This window comes from Maylandia zebra, linkage group LG14, assembly GCF_041146795.1.
Source record: "Maylandia zebra isolate NMK-2024a linkage group LG14, Mzebra_GT3a, whole genome shotgun sequence".
NCBI lineage: Eukaryota > Metazoa > Chordata > Actinopteri > Cichliformes > Cichlidae > Maylandia > Maylandia zebra.
This window is the reverse complement of record NC_135180.1, coordinates 4,891,322-4,908,361: the sequence shown is the minus strand read 5'-3', so window position 1 is coordinate 4,908,361 and position 17,040 is coordinate 4,891,322. Positions and strand designations below refer to the sequence as shown.

The following is a 17,040-nucleotide window of genomic DNA, read 5'->3' as shown; positions in this document are numbered from 1 at the left end:
CACCATTTAGATAATTATAAGAATTATCTATATTGTGTGCAGTTTAATCCTGTTATTTTAATTCCTTTGAATTACTATCTTATAAAATTCGATGTGAATATCCAGGTTGCTATATTGTAATTTATTGACCTCCAAATCCTGCAATAATTTCTTGAATTAATGATTCCCTAATCTCCTCTCATCTGTTACTGTTAATTTAGATAAAATCAATTTGGTGGGTGACTTTAATTTACATATTGATGATCCCTCTAACTGCACTGTGACAGAATTTCTTAACATTGCAAAGGCATTTAATTTAGTGTAACATGTTACCGGCCCACACATAATTGTGGCCACACACCGGATTTAGTTTTTACTCTCGGTTTATCTAAAAACTTTTTTGTCTAATCTACTACTGATCAATAGGGGTGGGTTTTGATTATCGATTAAAATCAATTCTAGCTTGCATAACGTGAAATAGATTCATTAAAATCCTGAATCGATCAATCGATAAATATAAATTTATTTTGCCCAAAACACCAGAATCTCAGGTTAAACCTCACAAAATTTCAACAACCACCAAACATCTAAAACAATAAATGAGAGCAGGTACACAGAGTCTGCACAAAGACGTAAACACAAAGGGCTGAAAGCCAACAGCTCACTGATTCTGATCCGTCAGCAGGTCGGCACTTTGTGTTTACGCCCCTTTTGCACTAGATTCAGAAGCTGCAGGTTTTTAATCTCTCTCCAAACAATATTGACTGAACCAGCAACAAGAGAAGATCCAAACTACACTTCACATTTTGCATCACATAAACATCGTCATGAATGCCCTCTTAGTTTGCTGTTTTGCTTCCACCACGATAAAAATCACACTTCATGCAGAGCTCGCGGTCTCTCTCTTTCTCTCTGTACTTCAAGAACAGGTTCCCATCCAAAAATCTTTTTTCTGCATTATCCGCCTGCTTATTACGCGCAAGTCAACTGTTGTTTCTTTTCCCTTTTACTTACTTCTGAAAAGAAAGCCTCATTTCTGCTGTTCAATAGGCTACTGAACAAATTTAAACTTTTTAAAATTATGCAAAATTGCAAAACGCTTAGCTGCGTCTCTAATAAAACCTCTGTAACTTTGCTCTGCTTCACTTCAGCAGCATCAGGTAATGTTCATATTTTGATTAATGACTTTCTTTCATTTTTGATCTACTGCAGAACATTTTTAAGGTTATCTGCTATAAAAGTCGCCTTCATGTTTTTCTGTGTTTTATCCTCAGTTACTTTGACACAAAGGCATCGGCTGTGATGCTTACACTTTTGATAAAGTCTTGCAAGTGTCAGCTTTCTTTTTATAGATATAAAAATATGGAAATGTACTGATATGTGATCAAAATTATAATATTTCTGACTGAGACAAAATTTCCCAGATTAAAATCGAATCAAACCGAATCGTGGATCGAATCGATTCGGGACCTTGTGAATCTGAATCGATTCTAGAAATCAGTGACGTTACCCAGCCCTACTGATCATAAGCATGTAATCTTAGACACAGTTCTGCATCTAGTGTTGTCTTCCCAGAGAAAAACTGCTCATATTCGGAAGATGCAACTGCTATCATCATCACCCATCCATCCATCTTCTTCCACTTAATCCGGGGCCAGGTCGCGGGGGCAGCAGCCTAAGCAGAGAAGCCCAGACCTCCCTCTCCCCAGCCACCTCCTCTAGCTTATGCGGGGGAACACCAAGGCGTTCCCAGGCCAGCACGAGAGATATAACCTCTCCAGCGTGTCCTAGGTCTACCCCAGGGCCTCCTCCCTATCATCATCACCCCGACCCAAAATTACATACCAAGCCCCCAAAAAATGACTGAAGGTGCATTGAGTGCGAGAGCAGCTGACCTGAGAGATAGGATCATGGCGAACCTGGAAAACCTAACCCTTGGCCAATTACCAAGATTATATGAAATACCCTCTGAAGGTCTACTAGAAGAATGCAGCATTACAGAAAATCCCTAAAATGGCCATTACCAAAACGAATCAGCAGATCTACATCACGACAACAGTGATCACTTTTTTGTTTGGCTATAAGATGAACAGCCAACAGGATCACCATCCCCTATGGAGAAGGAGACTAGGGGCGAAGATCAATGTAGTGCAGAGGGAAGTTAGCAAAACTACTGGAGCTGCAGAAAGGCGTTATGACTCGATGCCCCACACATGGATCCTGGAATGCCTAGAACTATACAATATCAGGAATTCAATGGGGATGTGGCAAACAACACTAGAGGTCAACCCACGGAACATGTCAACATCACGTGTAGGAGCTACCAAGGAGAGATCTGTCCCAACTGCTGTTCTACATAGGAAAGACCCCTTAGTGAGATCATTTACAAGACCTACAAGCTACAGACACTGACTTCGGAACTGAGCAATCATCAGCCAACTGCTCCAAATGAATGACATCAAGCTGCATCCCAGGAGTAAGCAAGACAAAGGGGGTGTCCAAATTCATCTGCTGCATCCTCCTGAGGCCGCATTTGTAGACCGATTACCTCACAGTGACGCGCCAAGGCTGTCAGAATTTGTAGACTCCTCCGAATGCACCCGACAAACGCGGATGTATCCTTTGTGGCCCACCATATCCCAGAATTCATAGAAATTCCAGTTTCTAACAATGGCAGTTGCTACTAAGTTTTAATATTACTCTTTCTGGGTCACAAATTAAACTTTTATGATATTTCAGGCAAGAATGTGGCTGTGCAACTTCAAATATCTGCTGGGTTTATCAAGACATCACATATTTGCAAAAGTGCTCTGACATTTTCGGAGACGTCTGTTACCCAGCAGCTCGATAGCTAGCCGGGGCGATAACAGCGAACTCCCCGCACAACCCACCTTTCGCTACTCAGGTTAAACATGATATATAAGTCACTTAGATAACTTAACAGTGTTATTGTTTGGCTTTTTCAGTGTTTTATTTGTTCATGAGTAAATTGGTTTGGCTGAGATTAAAGTTATAGTTTTCACACAGCTAAATAAACGCCAAACAGAGAACTGATTAAACAGAAGTGTGAGATGATCGAGAATTTATGCCAGTGTCCTGTTATATTATAGACAGAAAGGAGCAGACAGCCAAGTTTATTAAACTCCACCGAGACAGCTGGTGATGCAAAACTGAAGGCTAGACCGTCCAATTTCACAGTCGCTCACTTCCGGCCTAGCCGGCCTTTGGAGGACGACCGCGAAGGCCGGGTCCTCAGGAGGATGCAGCCTATGAATTTGGACACCCCTATAGATACACTGATTCATACCAGTAGGATCTACAACAACGAAATTCTAATGCCGTTAGGACTGGGAAGAGTGTAGTCAGTTCTGACTACTATCCCCTTATTTGTTACAGAGAGAATTGTACTACCAGGAGGCAACATTGCAGACATCAAGGACAGCTACAAGTACCTAATCCCACAGGCAAATGGGAGCCATAAAGAGGCCACTAGGAAATCTGCAACCTCCAAATACCTGCAGAAAGTAAAGCAAGTCCTGAGGAGTCAGCAGAATGGGAAGAACAAGATCCGGGGCAATTAACACCAATGTCCTGCCTGTGATCAGATACCCTGTTGGGAAAATAAGCTGACCAAAGGAGGAGATAGAAGCCAAGGAAAAAGACAAAAGAAAGTTTCTTACCATGCATGGAGCGTTTTACTCCAAGTCCAGGACCCTGAGACTGTATGCTAAGTGGAAAGTGGACATTCACTAGGCTGAGGCCTAGTGAATGTCACAACCACTATCCAGGATGAAACAACAAAGATCAAAAGATCGAAAGTCAGGAAGATGGGCAAAACTGCTCATGTGCTTAGGAAATACCTGAGCCAATAGAAATCCGAGAAAGAAGAGGAAAAAAATCATCATGGAGGTACACTAGTACTAGGCTGCTAATGTACCACGGGCAGATCAGATTCCTGGATGAAAAAGCTGGTCTGAAAGACAGCAGAGAGGCACTAATAATGGCAGCATAGGAATAAGCTAAGATCCTTAGGGACTTCCAGGTACAGAGAGACAAACTGGTGATGGGTAACCAGACACTCTAGCGGTGTACAAGCAGATTAATACAGCCATAGTGATAGATATAGCTACGCTGAGTGATAGCAACATCAGGAAAAAGGAACACGAGAAGCTCAAGAAGTACCAAGGGCTGAGAAGATGTGGAAGGTGAAGTGAATAGCTGTCCCTGTGGTAATCTGAGCACTCGGTGTAGTGACACCCAAGTTGGATGAGTGGCTCTAGGTCATATTTTTCAGATCTCAGAAACAACACCTGAGACATCTGTCCAGAAGAGCACAGTTCTCGGAACAGGAAAGATACTGTGAAGTATATACGTGCATGCTCAAATATATACATACACTCAAACATTTTAATACGTTCCACTGAAGGTTCTAAAATGTCTTAACTTTAACAGTCAAGGCATACCAACTTGTTCCTCTATATTGTATGTGGATTAGAGAAAATCAAAAATAAAGTCAAACTTGTGCACCCAGGTTTTTTTTCTTTTTTTAAATTCAAAAAAGATGTATAGTGTATATTCACTTCACCCTGCAAAAAACACAAAAGATGTTTACAGAAATCAATATCAGAATTCTCCATCCTCATGAGTGCATGTAAACATTTGACCACAACTGTCAAATTTAAAATGAGCTAATATTTTTTGTTAAAATTGTACATTTTCTACAGTTTTGCATGTGATATTTTCCGTGTTCCATTGTGAATAAAATATAAATTTATAAGGTTTGTAAGTCATTGCATTTTACACAACATCTCAACTTTTTTGGAAATAGGTTTGTAGCTTTTATTGCAGTTTTTAAACAGATGGTAAATGTACTTTTTTCCTCAACTGTGAAATATTAATGTGAATATCCCCAGTACTCATTCTTAAGCTATGAGACCCAAAAAAGCTATTTAAAAAAAAAAAAAAAAAAAAAAAAAAAAAAAAAAGGTAAACCCACCCCTATGTGATTTGAGTGCCTTAAACTCTTTAGGGTGTAAAGGTTTTCCTTTTATTATGGAATTTCCTAGTGTAAACCCAATCCTCAAACTCCAAAAATCTCTACCAACAAATCCTACTCACAAATTTATCACCAAGTGAAATAGAGAGCACCTCTATATTTCATGAAATAACAAGGCCAAACTGTTTCCATTCATGACTAGACTTCCGTTAAAAATACAATATAAAGATTTCCCATATAAAAATCTTAAATTAAAACTGAAGGTCATTGAATTAGTCACATTTCATTACTAATTTAGTTTTCAAATCTGTTGTTGTCAAGAGATGCAGAATTCTAAAGAGTCCTGTATTATTGTTCAACCTTGAGTATAATCTGTATAACTTCATCAGTACCAACGCTTGAGACCAGTCTATGGGCTGAACTTGGATAAATGTAACCATAGAGATATCTGAAAGAAAAGAAGACCTACCTCGCAGAATCTGATAAAGAAAAACTTTGGCATGGTCTGAGCTCAGAGGCTGCGGTGATACAATGATCTTATGGAGGTCACTTTGCATCAGTTCAGTTACTACATAGCTGATCAAGAGGAATTAAGGTTAAAAGAAAAACAAATATGTGCAAGAACATAAACAGTAAATCTCAATGAGAACCTGAGAAAGACAGTATAGTTATAATAAAGATGTGCTTTATTTTCTAAGATAGAGTTTAGGCATCAGCATCACTGCATTGTTTTCTTACCTTTCCAGTTATCTAATGTTAATCACTAGCAGCATTCTAGAAATGAAAATGTAAACTGGCATCTTCTTTCACATAAAGTATGGGTATTTGGAATGAAAAAGCATTACACAACAGATCATTGCAGAGTGTAAATACCTGCAGTTACCAAAACTTGTTAAAATTCACTAAACTTAATTCACACTTTTGTTTTCTGCGTAACCTTAAGGCCTTACCATATTTCCATCTTGGGCAGATGGGCAAAAAGAATTCCCATGAATTCCAGAAATCAGAATCACCACAAAAAAAAAATAATAATAATTAAAGGGGGTTACCACAGGTATTTTGATTTAGTAGATTTTTACGCTGGATACCTTTCCTGGTGCAAGCCTCCTAGGAATTGTGTCTCCTCCTAATTTCAAACGTACAAGTTGATTGATGATGACGTATCCTGTAACACACCTTTACAGAGTCTTTTAACGTTAGGGAACATGTAAATGGCCCCACACATACAGGGTCAGACACTGGTTTAAATATAAATAAGATGCAGAAAATTATTATGAAGAAAGGGATGCTTAAGAAGTACTGCAAGCTGCCCATAACTCAGGCCTTAGAACCTGCCAAACAAAGACTCACGGGCTTTGGCCTGCTGCTGGCAAGGTATACTATCTCTTCAAGGTGCATTTGAAGTGGCTTACCAGAGCTAGAAGCCAGGAGAATAAACCAGCTGTACTCCACTCCATGGAGTACAGCTGGTATACTCCACTCCATCCAAGGTGTATTCTCAGTAGCAGGGTAACAATATGAGAACAGCCCCACTGAGGCTGGAGACAGTAACTCTGAAAATGCATGTGGGAGAAAGACGTAACCCATATCAACAATGCTCAGAGGCTGGTGGAGCCAAGAGTAGACTACAGCACCCCCCAATGAACAACATCCAGTAACAGTGGCAGACGTCATAGAAAGGGCCTCTGAGCATCTGGCAACATAAATTAAGCAGCTGCAAATGGGCGAAATGCACTCAGAATGGCTAACTGAAGCCTGGACAATCCTGATGCCCAAGCATCCCCAGAAGGCACCGGTCTAGTACAACTATCAGCCAATAACCTGCCTTGGTACAACATGGAAGCAACTGTCAGGCATCATAGCGGCTAAGATGAACAGGCACATAGTTCAATACATGAGTGGGGCACAGAATGGAACTGGCAGGAACATCAGAGGGGTAAAACAACAGCTACTGGTAGATGGAGCAGTCACTCAAGATTGTAAGACTAGACTGAACAATCTGTGCACCTCCTGGACTCATTACAAGAAAGCCTATGATTCAATACCCTACACATGGATCCCAGAATGCCTAGAAATATATAAGATCAACAAAACCCTAAGAACATTCATCAAGAAGTGGCAAACAACACAATAGCACAAGAGATGATCTGTCACCACTGCTGTTCTACATACGCCTGAAACCCCTCAGTGCGATATTTGACAAGACTGGCTATGGATACTGATTAAGAAATTGAGCAATCATGAGCCACCTGCTCCACATGGATGACCTCAAGCTGCATGCCAGGAGTGAACAAGATATCGATTCACTGATCCATACCACTAGGATCTGCAGCAACGAAATTCCAGTGTCATTAGGACTGGAGAAGTGTAGTCAGTGAAACAAAATGTAACAAAGAAAGGGATAGTAGTCAAAACTGAGGGGATTGTACTACCAGGAGGCAACATTGCAGACATCAAGGACAGCTACAAGTACCTAATCCCACAGGCAAATGGGAGTCATGAAGAGGCCGCTACAAAATCTGCAACCACCAAGTACCTGCAGAAAGTAAGAAGTCCTGAGGAGTCAGCAGAATGGCAAGAACAAGATCCTGCCTTTGATCAGATACCCCAATTGGGAAAATAAGCTAGCCAAAGAAAGAGATAGAAGCCAAGGGCAAAGGCAAAAGAAAGCTCCTTACCATGCATGGAGCATTTTACCCCAAGTCCAGCACCCTGAGACTATATGCTAAGCGTAAGGAAGGAGGCTGAGGTTTAGTGAATGTCAGAACCACTATCCAGGATGAAACAACAAAGATCCATGAGTCAGGAAGATGGGCAAAACTGCTCATGTGAGTCAGTATCTGAGACAACAGAAACCCGAAAAAGAAGAGGAGCAAGAAGTGGGACCATCAAAGAAGGACGGGCAAGCACAGCATGTACCACTGTAAAATAGAAAAAGTGGCTGATATTAAGTAACATCAATGCCTTGACAAAGCTGGACTGAAAGACAGCACAGAGGCACTAATAATGGCAGAACAGGAATAAGCTCTGAGCACAAGATCCACAGTGTTGGTGCTCTACCACACCAGGCAAGACACTAGGTGCAGGCAGAGCAAAGAGATTTTCCAGCACATAACAGCATGGTACAAGATGCTAGTACGCAGATTCAGGACTGTCAGACCTTCAATTAGCCATTCTGGGTGTGTGCCATTATTAGCAGCTGGTTCATTTGTGCTGTTAACAGCTTATGGTGTACAGTTAGCTTCTTTAGCCTGTAGGCACTAATCATGTCAGGGCCCGGTGCAGTCCGACTCGCCATGATTTTTCTTTGCTCTTTTTCTGTAAGTGCTTTCTAACACTCAAACACTTTCATACTCCTATGAGAGCAACTTGCGGTTAGTATCTTGCCCAAAATAATTTGGCAGGCAGACTGGAGCAGATGGGAATCGAACCACCACCCTTCGAGTTAATATGCTCTTCCACTGCTGCTGTCTGCTCTTAGCTCCACTAGCCACTGAGCATTGCTGTTATGGATTGCATCCTCCTCTCATATGCTCTTCCAGTATTGCTGCTTTTCCAGACTTGGTCGGGCTTTCCCCCTGCCACTGAGAATGCACCTTGGATGGTTTAGGGGAGTACAGCTGATTTTATCTCTCTGGTATACCTCTTCAAGCGGCTTTCGAAGGCTGAGAGTCGTTACTTGGCATCTCAGTGACCACTGTGATTGTGATTCCCCTCTCGCCCTCTGGACGGTCATTATCCTTCAAACTCAGGTCTTCTACCAGAGGCCTGGGAGCTTCAGAGTCCTCCACAGTTCCTTGCTGTTCCTAGGACTGCGCTATTGTAGACAGAGATCATGGATGTTGTTCCTGTGATTTGCTGGAGCCTCCCGCCTAGTGTGGGGGTCACTGCAATGAGTGCTCCAGTTACCACTGGGACCACTGTTTCCTTCACATCTGCTCAAGTCCTTCACATCTTCTCAAGTCCTTCCCTCAACCTTTAGTACTTTGAGCTTCTCGTGTTCCCTGTTCCTGATGTTACCATTATTCGGTATAGCTACATCTATCACTATGGCCATCTTCTTCTGCTTTTCCACCACTACTATATCTGGTTAGTTAACCATCACCAGTTTGTCTGTCCATACCTGGCATAAAGGTTGATGTCATCCATGCAGCGGAGGTACCTGGTGACTGGTGGATTGTGTAGTTGGTATCCATAGCCAGTCTTGTCAGTGATCTCACTGAGAGGCTTCAAGCCTATGCAGAACAGCAATAGGGACAGAGCATCTCCTTTGTAAATCCCGCACTTAATGTTGACTTGTGCCACTGGCTTGAAGTTGGCCTCTAGTGTTTGCCACATCCCCATTGAATTCCTGACGAAGGCTCTTATGGCCCTGTTGATTTTATATAGTTCCGTGATTCATTTGTCGGGCGTTGAGTCATAGGCTTTCTTGTAAAATATCCAACTGTGGGGATCAGGACTGACTGGGCTTCAGTTAGCCAATCCACATATCTCATCTACTAGCAGCTGGTCCATTAGTGCTGTCAGATGCTCATGGAGTGCAGTCAGCTTCTTCAGCCAGTAGGTATGAATCATGTCAGGACCAGGTGCTGTTCATATCTACATACTGGAGACCCTTTCCTGTGATGACTACCAGACCCTGTTCAGGGAGATTGCTGTGGTCGGCTTTAACATTCACTATCAACTGAGCCTTATTGTTATGGGTTGCATCCTTCTCCCATATGCTCTTCCAGTCTTGCTCCGTCTCCACTCTTGGTGGGCCTGTTCTTGCATTGTTACACTGCCACTTGGATGGCTCAGTACAGTACAGCTGGTTTATTCTCCTGCCTTCTGTTTCTCTGGTATACCTCTACTTGGCAGTTTCCAAGACAGCTTGCTGTACTTCTTAGGCACCCCTTTCTTTACAGGCCCTGTGCTACCTTATTCTTGGCTTCTAGTCACCTTCTCCACAGAGAGTAATGCTCCTTGTAACTGTTCATTTTATAGCCAAGCAGCTCAGTGATCACTGCAGCTGTGGTGTAGATCAGCTGATTCAGTGATGGTTGCAGTAGGGATTGTGCTACATTCACACCTTCTACTAGACCTACAGAGGTTATCTCACGTAGTCTTGGCAATCGGCCATGGAGGGTCCAGGTTTCCAGCTTAGCCATGATGCTATCTATCAGGCCAGCACTCAATACACCCTCAGTCATACTTTGTTTTATTTAATGGTAAATGGACTGGTTCTTATAGAGCACTTCTCTACTATGAGCAATCAAAGTGCTTTTTATAACTTTTCACAACTTGTCTCATTCACCCATTTACATTTTTTTCTTTGCTCTTTTTCTGCAAGTGCTTTCTAACACTCACACGCATTCATACTCTTATGGGTGCATCACAGAGCAATTTGGGGTTAGTATCTTGCCCAAAATAATTTGGCAGGCAGACAGGGATCGAACCACCAACCTTCCGGTTAGTAAGTGACCTGCCCTACCTGAGCTACAGCCACCCCCAATGTGACCTAAAGAAAATTTCTTATGCAATTCTCTGCAATTTCATACACCTGATTTTAAAATGTAATTCCTGTAGGCCCTGCATCTTGTTATAATCTTTGAATAAATCAATAGTAAAGGATACATTTCTTCAAAGTAGTCAATGTGTGGAGGTTGTAGTATATCCAGCGCAGAGAGCACCTGAGAACAGAGGTAAAGCTGTGGTCTGTTTTCAGGCTGAATGCAATCATGCAGGCAAACACATTTCTTTTTCCTTTCTAGAGGAAACTATAAGCTCCATTGTGACATTGTCATGTACTTACATTCTCATGTTTGAAGAAGCACAGCATCTTCAGCTCACGAAATACCCTCTTACAAGAAACAAGGTTTTGGAAGACATTAGGCATCTTTTTGAGAGCAACTCGCTTTCCGTCTCTGGGGTCTGTCACTGACCTGGGTGAATATGAAAAAGAAATTCACAAAAATTATAACATTGGATGAAAAGTTAGATAAATAGATCAGCAGAACAAATCATGTCATGGATTGGACGAAGTTATAAAAATATTTCAGTATTTTTTCATCACATTTTTGAGATTTGGTTTGTTTTTGTTTTTTAAAGGACTATTTCCCACGACCAACTTTAAGCATCACTATTATCAAATCTCAAAGTGCATTTTGTGTATACATGCAAGGGTTATATCATCTGAGACAAGTGGCTGGTCAAAACAAGTTACACTATATGAAAGGCGTCCTTTTAATCTAAATTTACGACCACCATCTTCCAGGCTCATCTCACAGAATTAATGGGCAGCACGGTTGCACAGTGATTAGCACTGTTGCCTCACAGCAAGAAGGTCCCGAGTTTGATTCCACCACCTGCCTGAGGGCTTTGCATGTTCTCCCCATGCTGGTGTAGTTTCTCTCTATGCGGGTGTGAATGTGAATGGTTGTCTGTCTCTATGTGTTAGTCCTGCGACAGACTGGCGACCTGTACAGTGTATCCTGCCTCTCACCCTATGGTAGCTGGGTTAGGCTCCAGATCCGGGACAAGGATAAGCGGAGAGAATGGATGGATGGAACAAAGAATGACGTTGATGTGAAAGGAGTGGCCAGAGAAGAGATTAGGAGAAATTCCAGACAACGAGAGAACTTGGCAAAAGTGTGAAAGAAACCATGATATGTTGGGATGTGGCCGGATTCGGTGATGAAGAGAGGGTCTGAAGGTAATGCGTGATGGGATTTTCTAAGGTAGAGGAAATGGGTCAGCAAGTCAAAGTGGCTTAAAGGCAAGATTATTTTGAATTAAAATATCGAAAGGGGGCTGCCCAATTGGTTGGTTTTCCTCTGTTTGAGGAGAAGATGAGCCAGTCTTCAAAGACTGGGTGGAAGTCGCTTAAGCAGGGATGACAATCTCCTTGAAGAAGAGGTCAATTCTGAATAGCACAGGAACCTGAAGAAGGCTAAAAGGTTAAAATGGGAGCCTGATGTTAGAGACCTTTGATGAGAACAGAAGAACAGCAGAACTTTGAAGGCACTTGTGATGTCGGCTTTTGAAAGACATGCACCTCTGCATTTTAACAAGGGAAATGGCATGGTTCACTGTTGAGCATTTAAGAGAAAAATCGGGGAATGAGGCAATTTATGTTCGAATAAGACTACCTTGAGTTGCAGACAAATCTATGAGGATGTGCTTTTTCCCTGAATGCTCAGTGATGCCCAGTGGGCTGATACAAAAAAAAAAAAAAGGGGGAAAGGCGTTATAGGGAAGTGTCCTATTATGAAACCCTCCCAGACTTCTTTGGCGAGCAGGTTGTCAACAGCATCTGGGTCTTTGAGAGCTGACTAGAGATTTTACAGGTACAAGAGACTGATGGCTGGGTGACAATCCTGGGTGAAAACCTGAAAAATCTTTTACTAAAAAGTTGACAAAATCTGGGTTAGGGTGATTTACTAAGGCTTCTTTTAATGCTAGTCATTTCTTGTGGTGGTTGTGGGGGCATGCTGGGTGGGAATGGCCGCCGCCACAAGAAGGAAGGAGAAGGAGTGGAGATAGTGGCACTGAGACATGAGGCAAAAGGAATCGCTGTAATTGTTGCAAATAGTGCGGCCACCTAGCTGCATAATGGGTCTGTCCTTGTGTACCATATGGCAAAGGCATGCAAGGAATAGATGCTGTAGGTTTAGAAATTTCTGGTGTGGAGGCTGAAGCCAACCAGGTAAGAGCAGATGTACCGTTTATGGGCTGTGAAGTATTTTGATTGCAGCAATGATTTGTTGCCGAAGGTGAGCGGATACTGGGGAAGGTTTTGGAGCTGGTGGGTTAGGAGGAGGAATTGCTGAGGCCAGCAAAACTGAGCAATATTAGAATGGAAGAGAAAAGAAGGGGCCTGGGCTATAAAACTTGGCCACGTGCTGCTCCGACAAGGAGGAAGAAAAGGTTCTGGGTTAGGAGCATGAATAGTTGAATACCCAGTTGCATGAATGTTAGCTAAAGTATTGTAAAGAGAAGCCGAGGTGAGTGGAACTGTGCAACCCGGTGCCATGAAGATTTGCTGAGGTGAGTTGCAAAGGAGGGATGGAAGACCGCAGAACTGGCAACCCAGTGCCTAGCACGGAGAAGCACTAAATAAGAGGAACAGCTGAAGAGAGAGCTGGTATTTCCCTTCCGGGAACATGCGAAATGGTGTCTGGATGTGGCTTTTGCTGGCTGATGGGTGGGAGTGCAAGGTGCGGAAAGCTTCACTGTTGGAGGCGTTGTCTTCATTTATGCCCAAAAGTGGATTATTTATGTTTGTTGTATCGATGTTGGAGCATTGAGAAGTTAAAAAGAATTGTAATAATTTGTCTTCTTGTCGGACCAGTGAAATTGAATACCTTTCTCTTTTAAAACTTATTTAAGACAGGCTACAGTCCAGTCTGAAATCTGGGGGGAGGACGTCTTCGGGAGACCCTTCTGGGGTGTGGAAACAGCCGCATATCTTTGGAGTTAGGCTTTGTGATGGATCAGATTTTCGGGAAGCTCTACAGGGCTGGAGCCCCATCTTAGAGTGATAAAGAGTGGAGCTGCGCCGTGAAGTTTTGCTGGTGGTTGATCTTCCTCTAATCGAAGTTGGGAGGTTAGGATTTCACAGGGATAGCGAGCGACCAGAGTTTCTGTATTGCTAAATGGAGCGGAGAGAGGAATTCTGAGGTTTGGATATAGTAGACCAGATTGCCAGGTGGCAAGAATGACTACTGGAAGGTTCCCTATGCAGCGAGCGGCGATCAGTCTCTCTGCGGTGGCTCCACTATGACATTTAGAAATGGGAGTTTGGGATTCCTGGACTGCTTGAAAGATATCTGATAAAGAAGGACTGAGATCTTAGTCTGATGGGGTGAGGGACAAGAAATTCATGATGACCAGCTGAACAGGTGAGTAGGATCTATGCTCTTAGAAACGCTTTTAGAGTTGTTTGACATCGTATAGTGTTCGCATGAAAATGAGAACAGCAGGTATTAGTGAAGGGGGCATATATCTATATACACACACACACACACACACACACACACACACACACACACACACACATACACACACACACACACACACACACACATACACATATTTATTAGGGGTGCAACGATACACAAAATTCACGGTTCGGTTCGATACTTTGGTGTCACGGTTCGATATTTTTTCGATACAAAAAAAATGTTCATGCATTTTTAATTTGTCATTTATTAAAATTATAAATATATATTTTAACTCAAAAGTACAGTTTTTAAATTTAACCCTAACCCTTGTGCGCGTTTTTTATTTTGACAGCGAATGCGCACCTGCGGACCACTTATGTGCAGCCCTGGTTATTTAGCTCGTCATATTGCAGCCACAGAAATTCTTTTGTCCATGAAACCATGAAGCTGCACTTTCTTTTTGCCTTATAGTCTGATTTGTCATAACTTCTCCGTTTTGTGGTAAGCTTTTCTTTGGCTGTCACTTCTTCACCCTGACCTGTCTTATTTGGCTCAGAAGAAATGAAATATATATCCTCCTGCTTTTACACACGCACTCACATAAGCTCAGCGATTCTCTGCGCGATCAACCTCTCACATGTTTAAGCTTGCTGCGGGAGATTTCACTTGTCATGTTTGCATAGTGAGCTAACGATTAATAAGACGATGTCAGAGGAATTGGTGCACAAATTTTCATCACTCACAGATCAGTGCTGTCGCTCTCTATACACAGTTCGCGCGATTGCAAAGTGAAAGCAAAAAAACAAGCGGAAATTCAAACGCGATTTCAATATGTCACATATTGACAGTGGCTCACCGATGCCAATGACATAATTACCCAGCTACATTTCTGAAAGAATGCAAAAGCATTGACATATATTTTTCCTTCCTACAATAGCCCGACGGGCAGGGAAGAGATAGATTTTGGTAGCCCGACTGAAAAAAAATCGCTAGCCCCAGGACGTCGGGCTAGCGATATTGCGAGCCCTGTATCTGATTGAGGAATCACTCATCTTTGGAAAAGAGAGTTTATTACAGAGAAATGGCTCTTTCCAAAATAAAAGCTATACTATCCGCTTCTTCTGGGCTATATTCTCAGCAGCATAAGGAGAATCATGTGCTAACAGCTGTCTAAATGACTCGGCTAAAGTTAGTAGCATGCTTGCTTTTTTTTGTCTGCTTCCACTTGTCTTTGCACTAGGATGATGTCGGCGTAAATGTGCAGTCATATTCGTTGTGTTCCCACTAGTGCTTTCAGGTTAATCTCGTTGAAATGACCTTAACGCCACAACACGGCAAATCTCCGTTAACGAGCTACCGCCGATCACTCCGTGCATGGGGCTAGACGGCCAACACGTTAACGAGCTAACTGCGCTAACACACTAGTTCACACCAATGTAATTGAGCATTGCGTGGCACATCCAACATACTGTTTTACTTTAGTCCATGACTCGCTTACCTTCAGGGTCATACGTCACATGAAAACCAAAATAATTCCAAACGCCAGATCTGAATGAGGTTCAATTTGCCTGTTGCAAGTAGAGCTTAACTTCTGTCTTGCTAGCTTGCCCTGCGCTCTTCCTTCTGACTATGCTGTCTGTGTTGAGCGCTCAGTGGATCTGCGCTCGACAGTGCAGCCTAGGTCGGAGTAGTCGAACACAGATTCACTGAGCGCTCAACACAGACAGTATCGTCAGAAGGAAAATTGATAAAAGAAATTACAAATGTTGTATTGTTCGATACATATGCGTACCGAACCGAAAGCACTGTATCGAACGGTTCAATATCGATACGAATATCGTTGCACCCCTAATAAATAAATAAATAAATAAATAAATATATATATATATATATATATATATATATATATATATATATATATATATATATATATATAAAAAACACCCAGCACGCCCCTGCGGGCGGTTTATCCTTCAAGCTCGGGTCCTCTACCAGAGGCCTGGGAGCTTGAGGGTCCTGCGCAGTATCTTAGCTGTTCCCAGGACTGCGCTCTTCTGGACAGAGATCTCCGATGTTTTTCCCGGGATCTGCTGGAGCCACTCGCCTAGCTTGGGAGTCACCGCACCTAGTGCTCCGATTACCATGGGGACCACCGTTACCTTCACCCTCCACATCCTCTCGAGCTCTTCTCTGAGCCCTTGGTATTTCTCCAGCTTCTCGTGTTCCTTCTTCCTGATATTGCTGTCATTCGGAACCGCTACATCGATCACTACGGCCGTCTTCTTCTGTTTGTCTACCACCACTATGTCCGGTTGGTTAGCCACCACCATTTTGTCCGTCTGTATCTGGAAGTCCCACAGGATCTTAGCTCGGTCATTCTCCACCACCCTTGGGGGCATCTCCCATTTTGACCTCGGGACTTCTAGGTTATACTCGGCACAGATGTTCCTGTACACTATGCCGGCCACTTGGTTATGGCGTTCCATGTATGCCTTGCCTGCTAGCATCTTGCACCCTGCTGTTATGTGCTGGATAGTCTCTGGGGCATCTTTACACAGCCTGCACCTGGGGTCTTGCCTGGTGTGATAGACCCCAGCCTCTATGGATCTTGTACTCAGAGCTTGTTCTTGTGCTGCCATGATTAGTGCCTCTGTGCTGTCTTTCAGTCCAGCTTTGTCCAGCCACTGGTAGGATTTCTGGATATCAGCCACCTCCTCTATCTGCCGGTGGTACATACCGTGCAGGGGCCTGTCCTTCCATGATGGTTCCTCGTCTCCCTCCTCTTTCTTGGGTTTCTGCTGCCTGAGGTATTCACTGAGCACTCGGTCAGTTGGGGCCATCTTCCCAATGTATTCTTGGATGTTCCTTGTCTCATCCTGGACTGTGGTGCTGACACTCACCAGTCCCCGGCCCCCTTCCTTCCGCTTAGCGTACAGCCTCAGGGTGCTGGACTTGGGGTGAAACCCTCCATGCATGGTCAGGAGCTTTCTTGTCTTTATGTCAGTGGCTTCTATCTCCTCCTTTGGCCAGCTTATTACCCCAGCAGGGTACCTGATCACGGGCAGGGCGTATGTGTTGATGGCCCGGATCTTGTTCTTACCATTCAGCTGACTCCTCAGGACTTGCCTGACCCTCTGCAGG

General features: G+C 43.0%; 1 protein-coding gene across 1 annotated transcript in view; it reads right to left on the bottom strand.

The window, feature by feature from the left end:
• Positions 1-17,040, bottom strand: part of nlk2 (nemo-like kinase, type 2) — a 61,226-nt gene that overhangs the window by 32,625 nt on the left and 11,561 nt on the right. The window contains exons 2-4 of the mRNA XM_004572476.6: positions 10,770-10,899; positions 10,592-10,647; positions 5,445-5,551 (exon numbers count right to left, since the gene is read on the bottom strand). Coding sequence (XP_004572533.2) covers positions 5,445-5,551; positions 10,592-10,647; positions 10,770-10,899 — 293 coding nt within the window. The remainder of the gene's footprint in view (positions 1-5,444; positions 5,552-10,591; positions 10,648-10,769; positions 10,900-17,040) is intronic.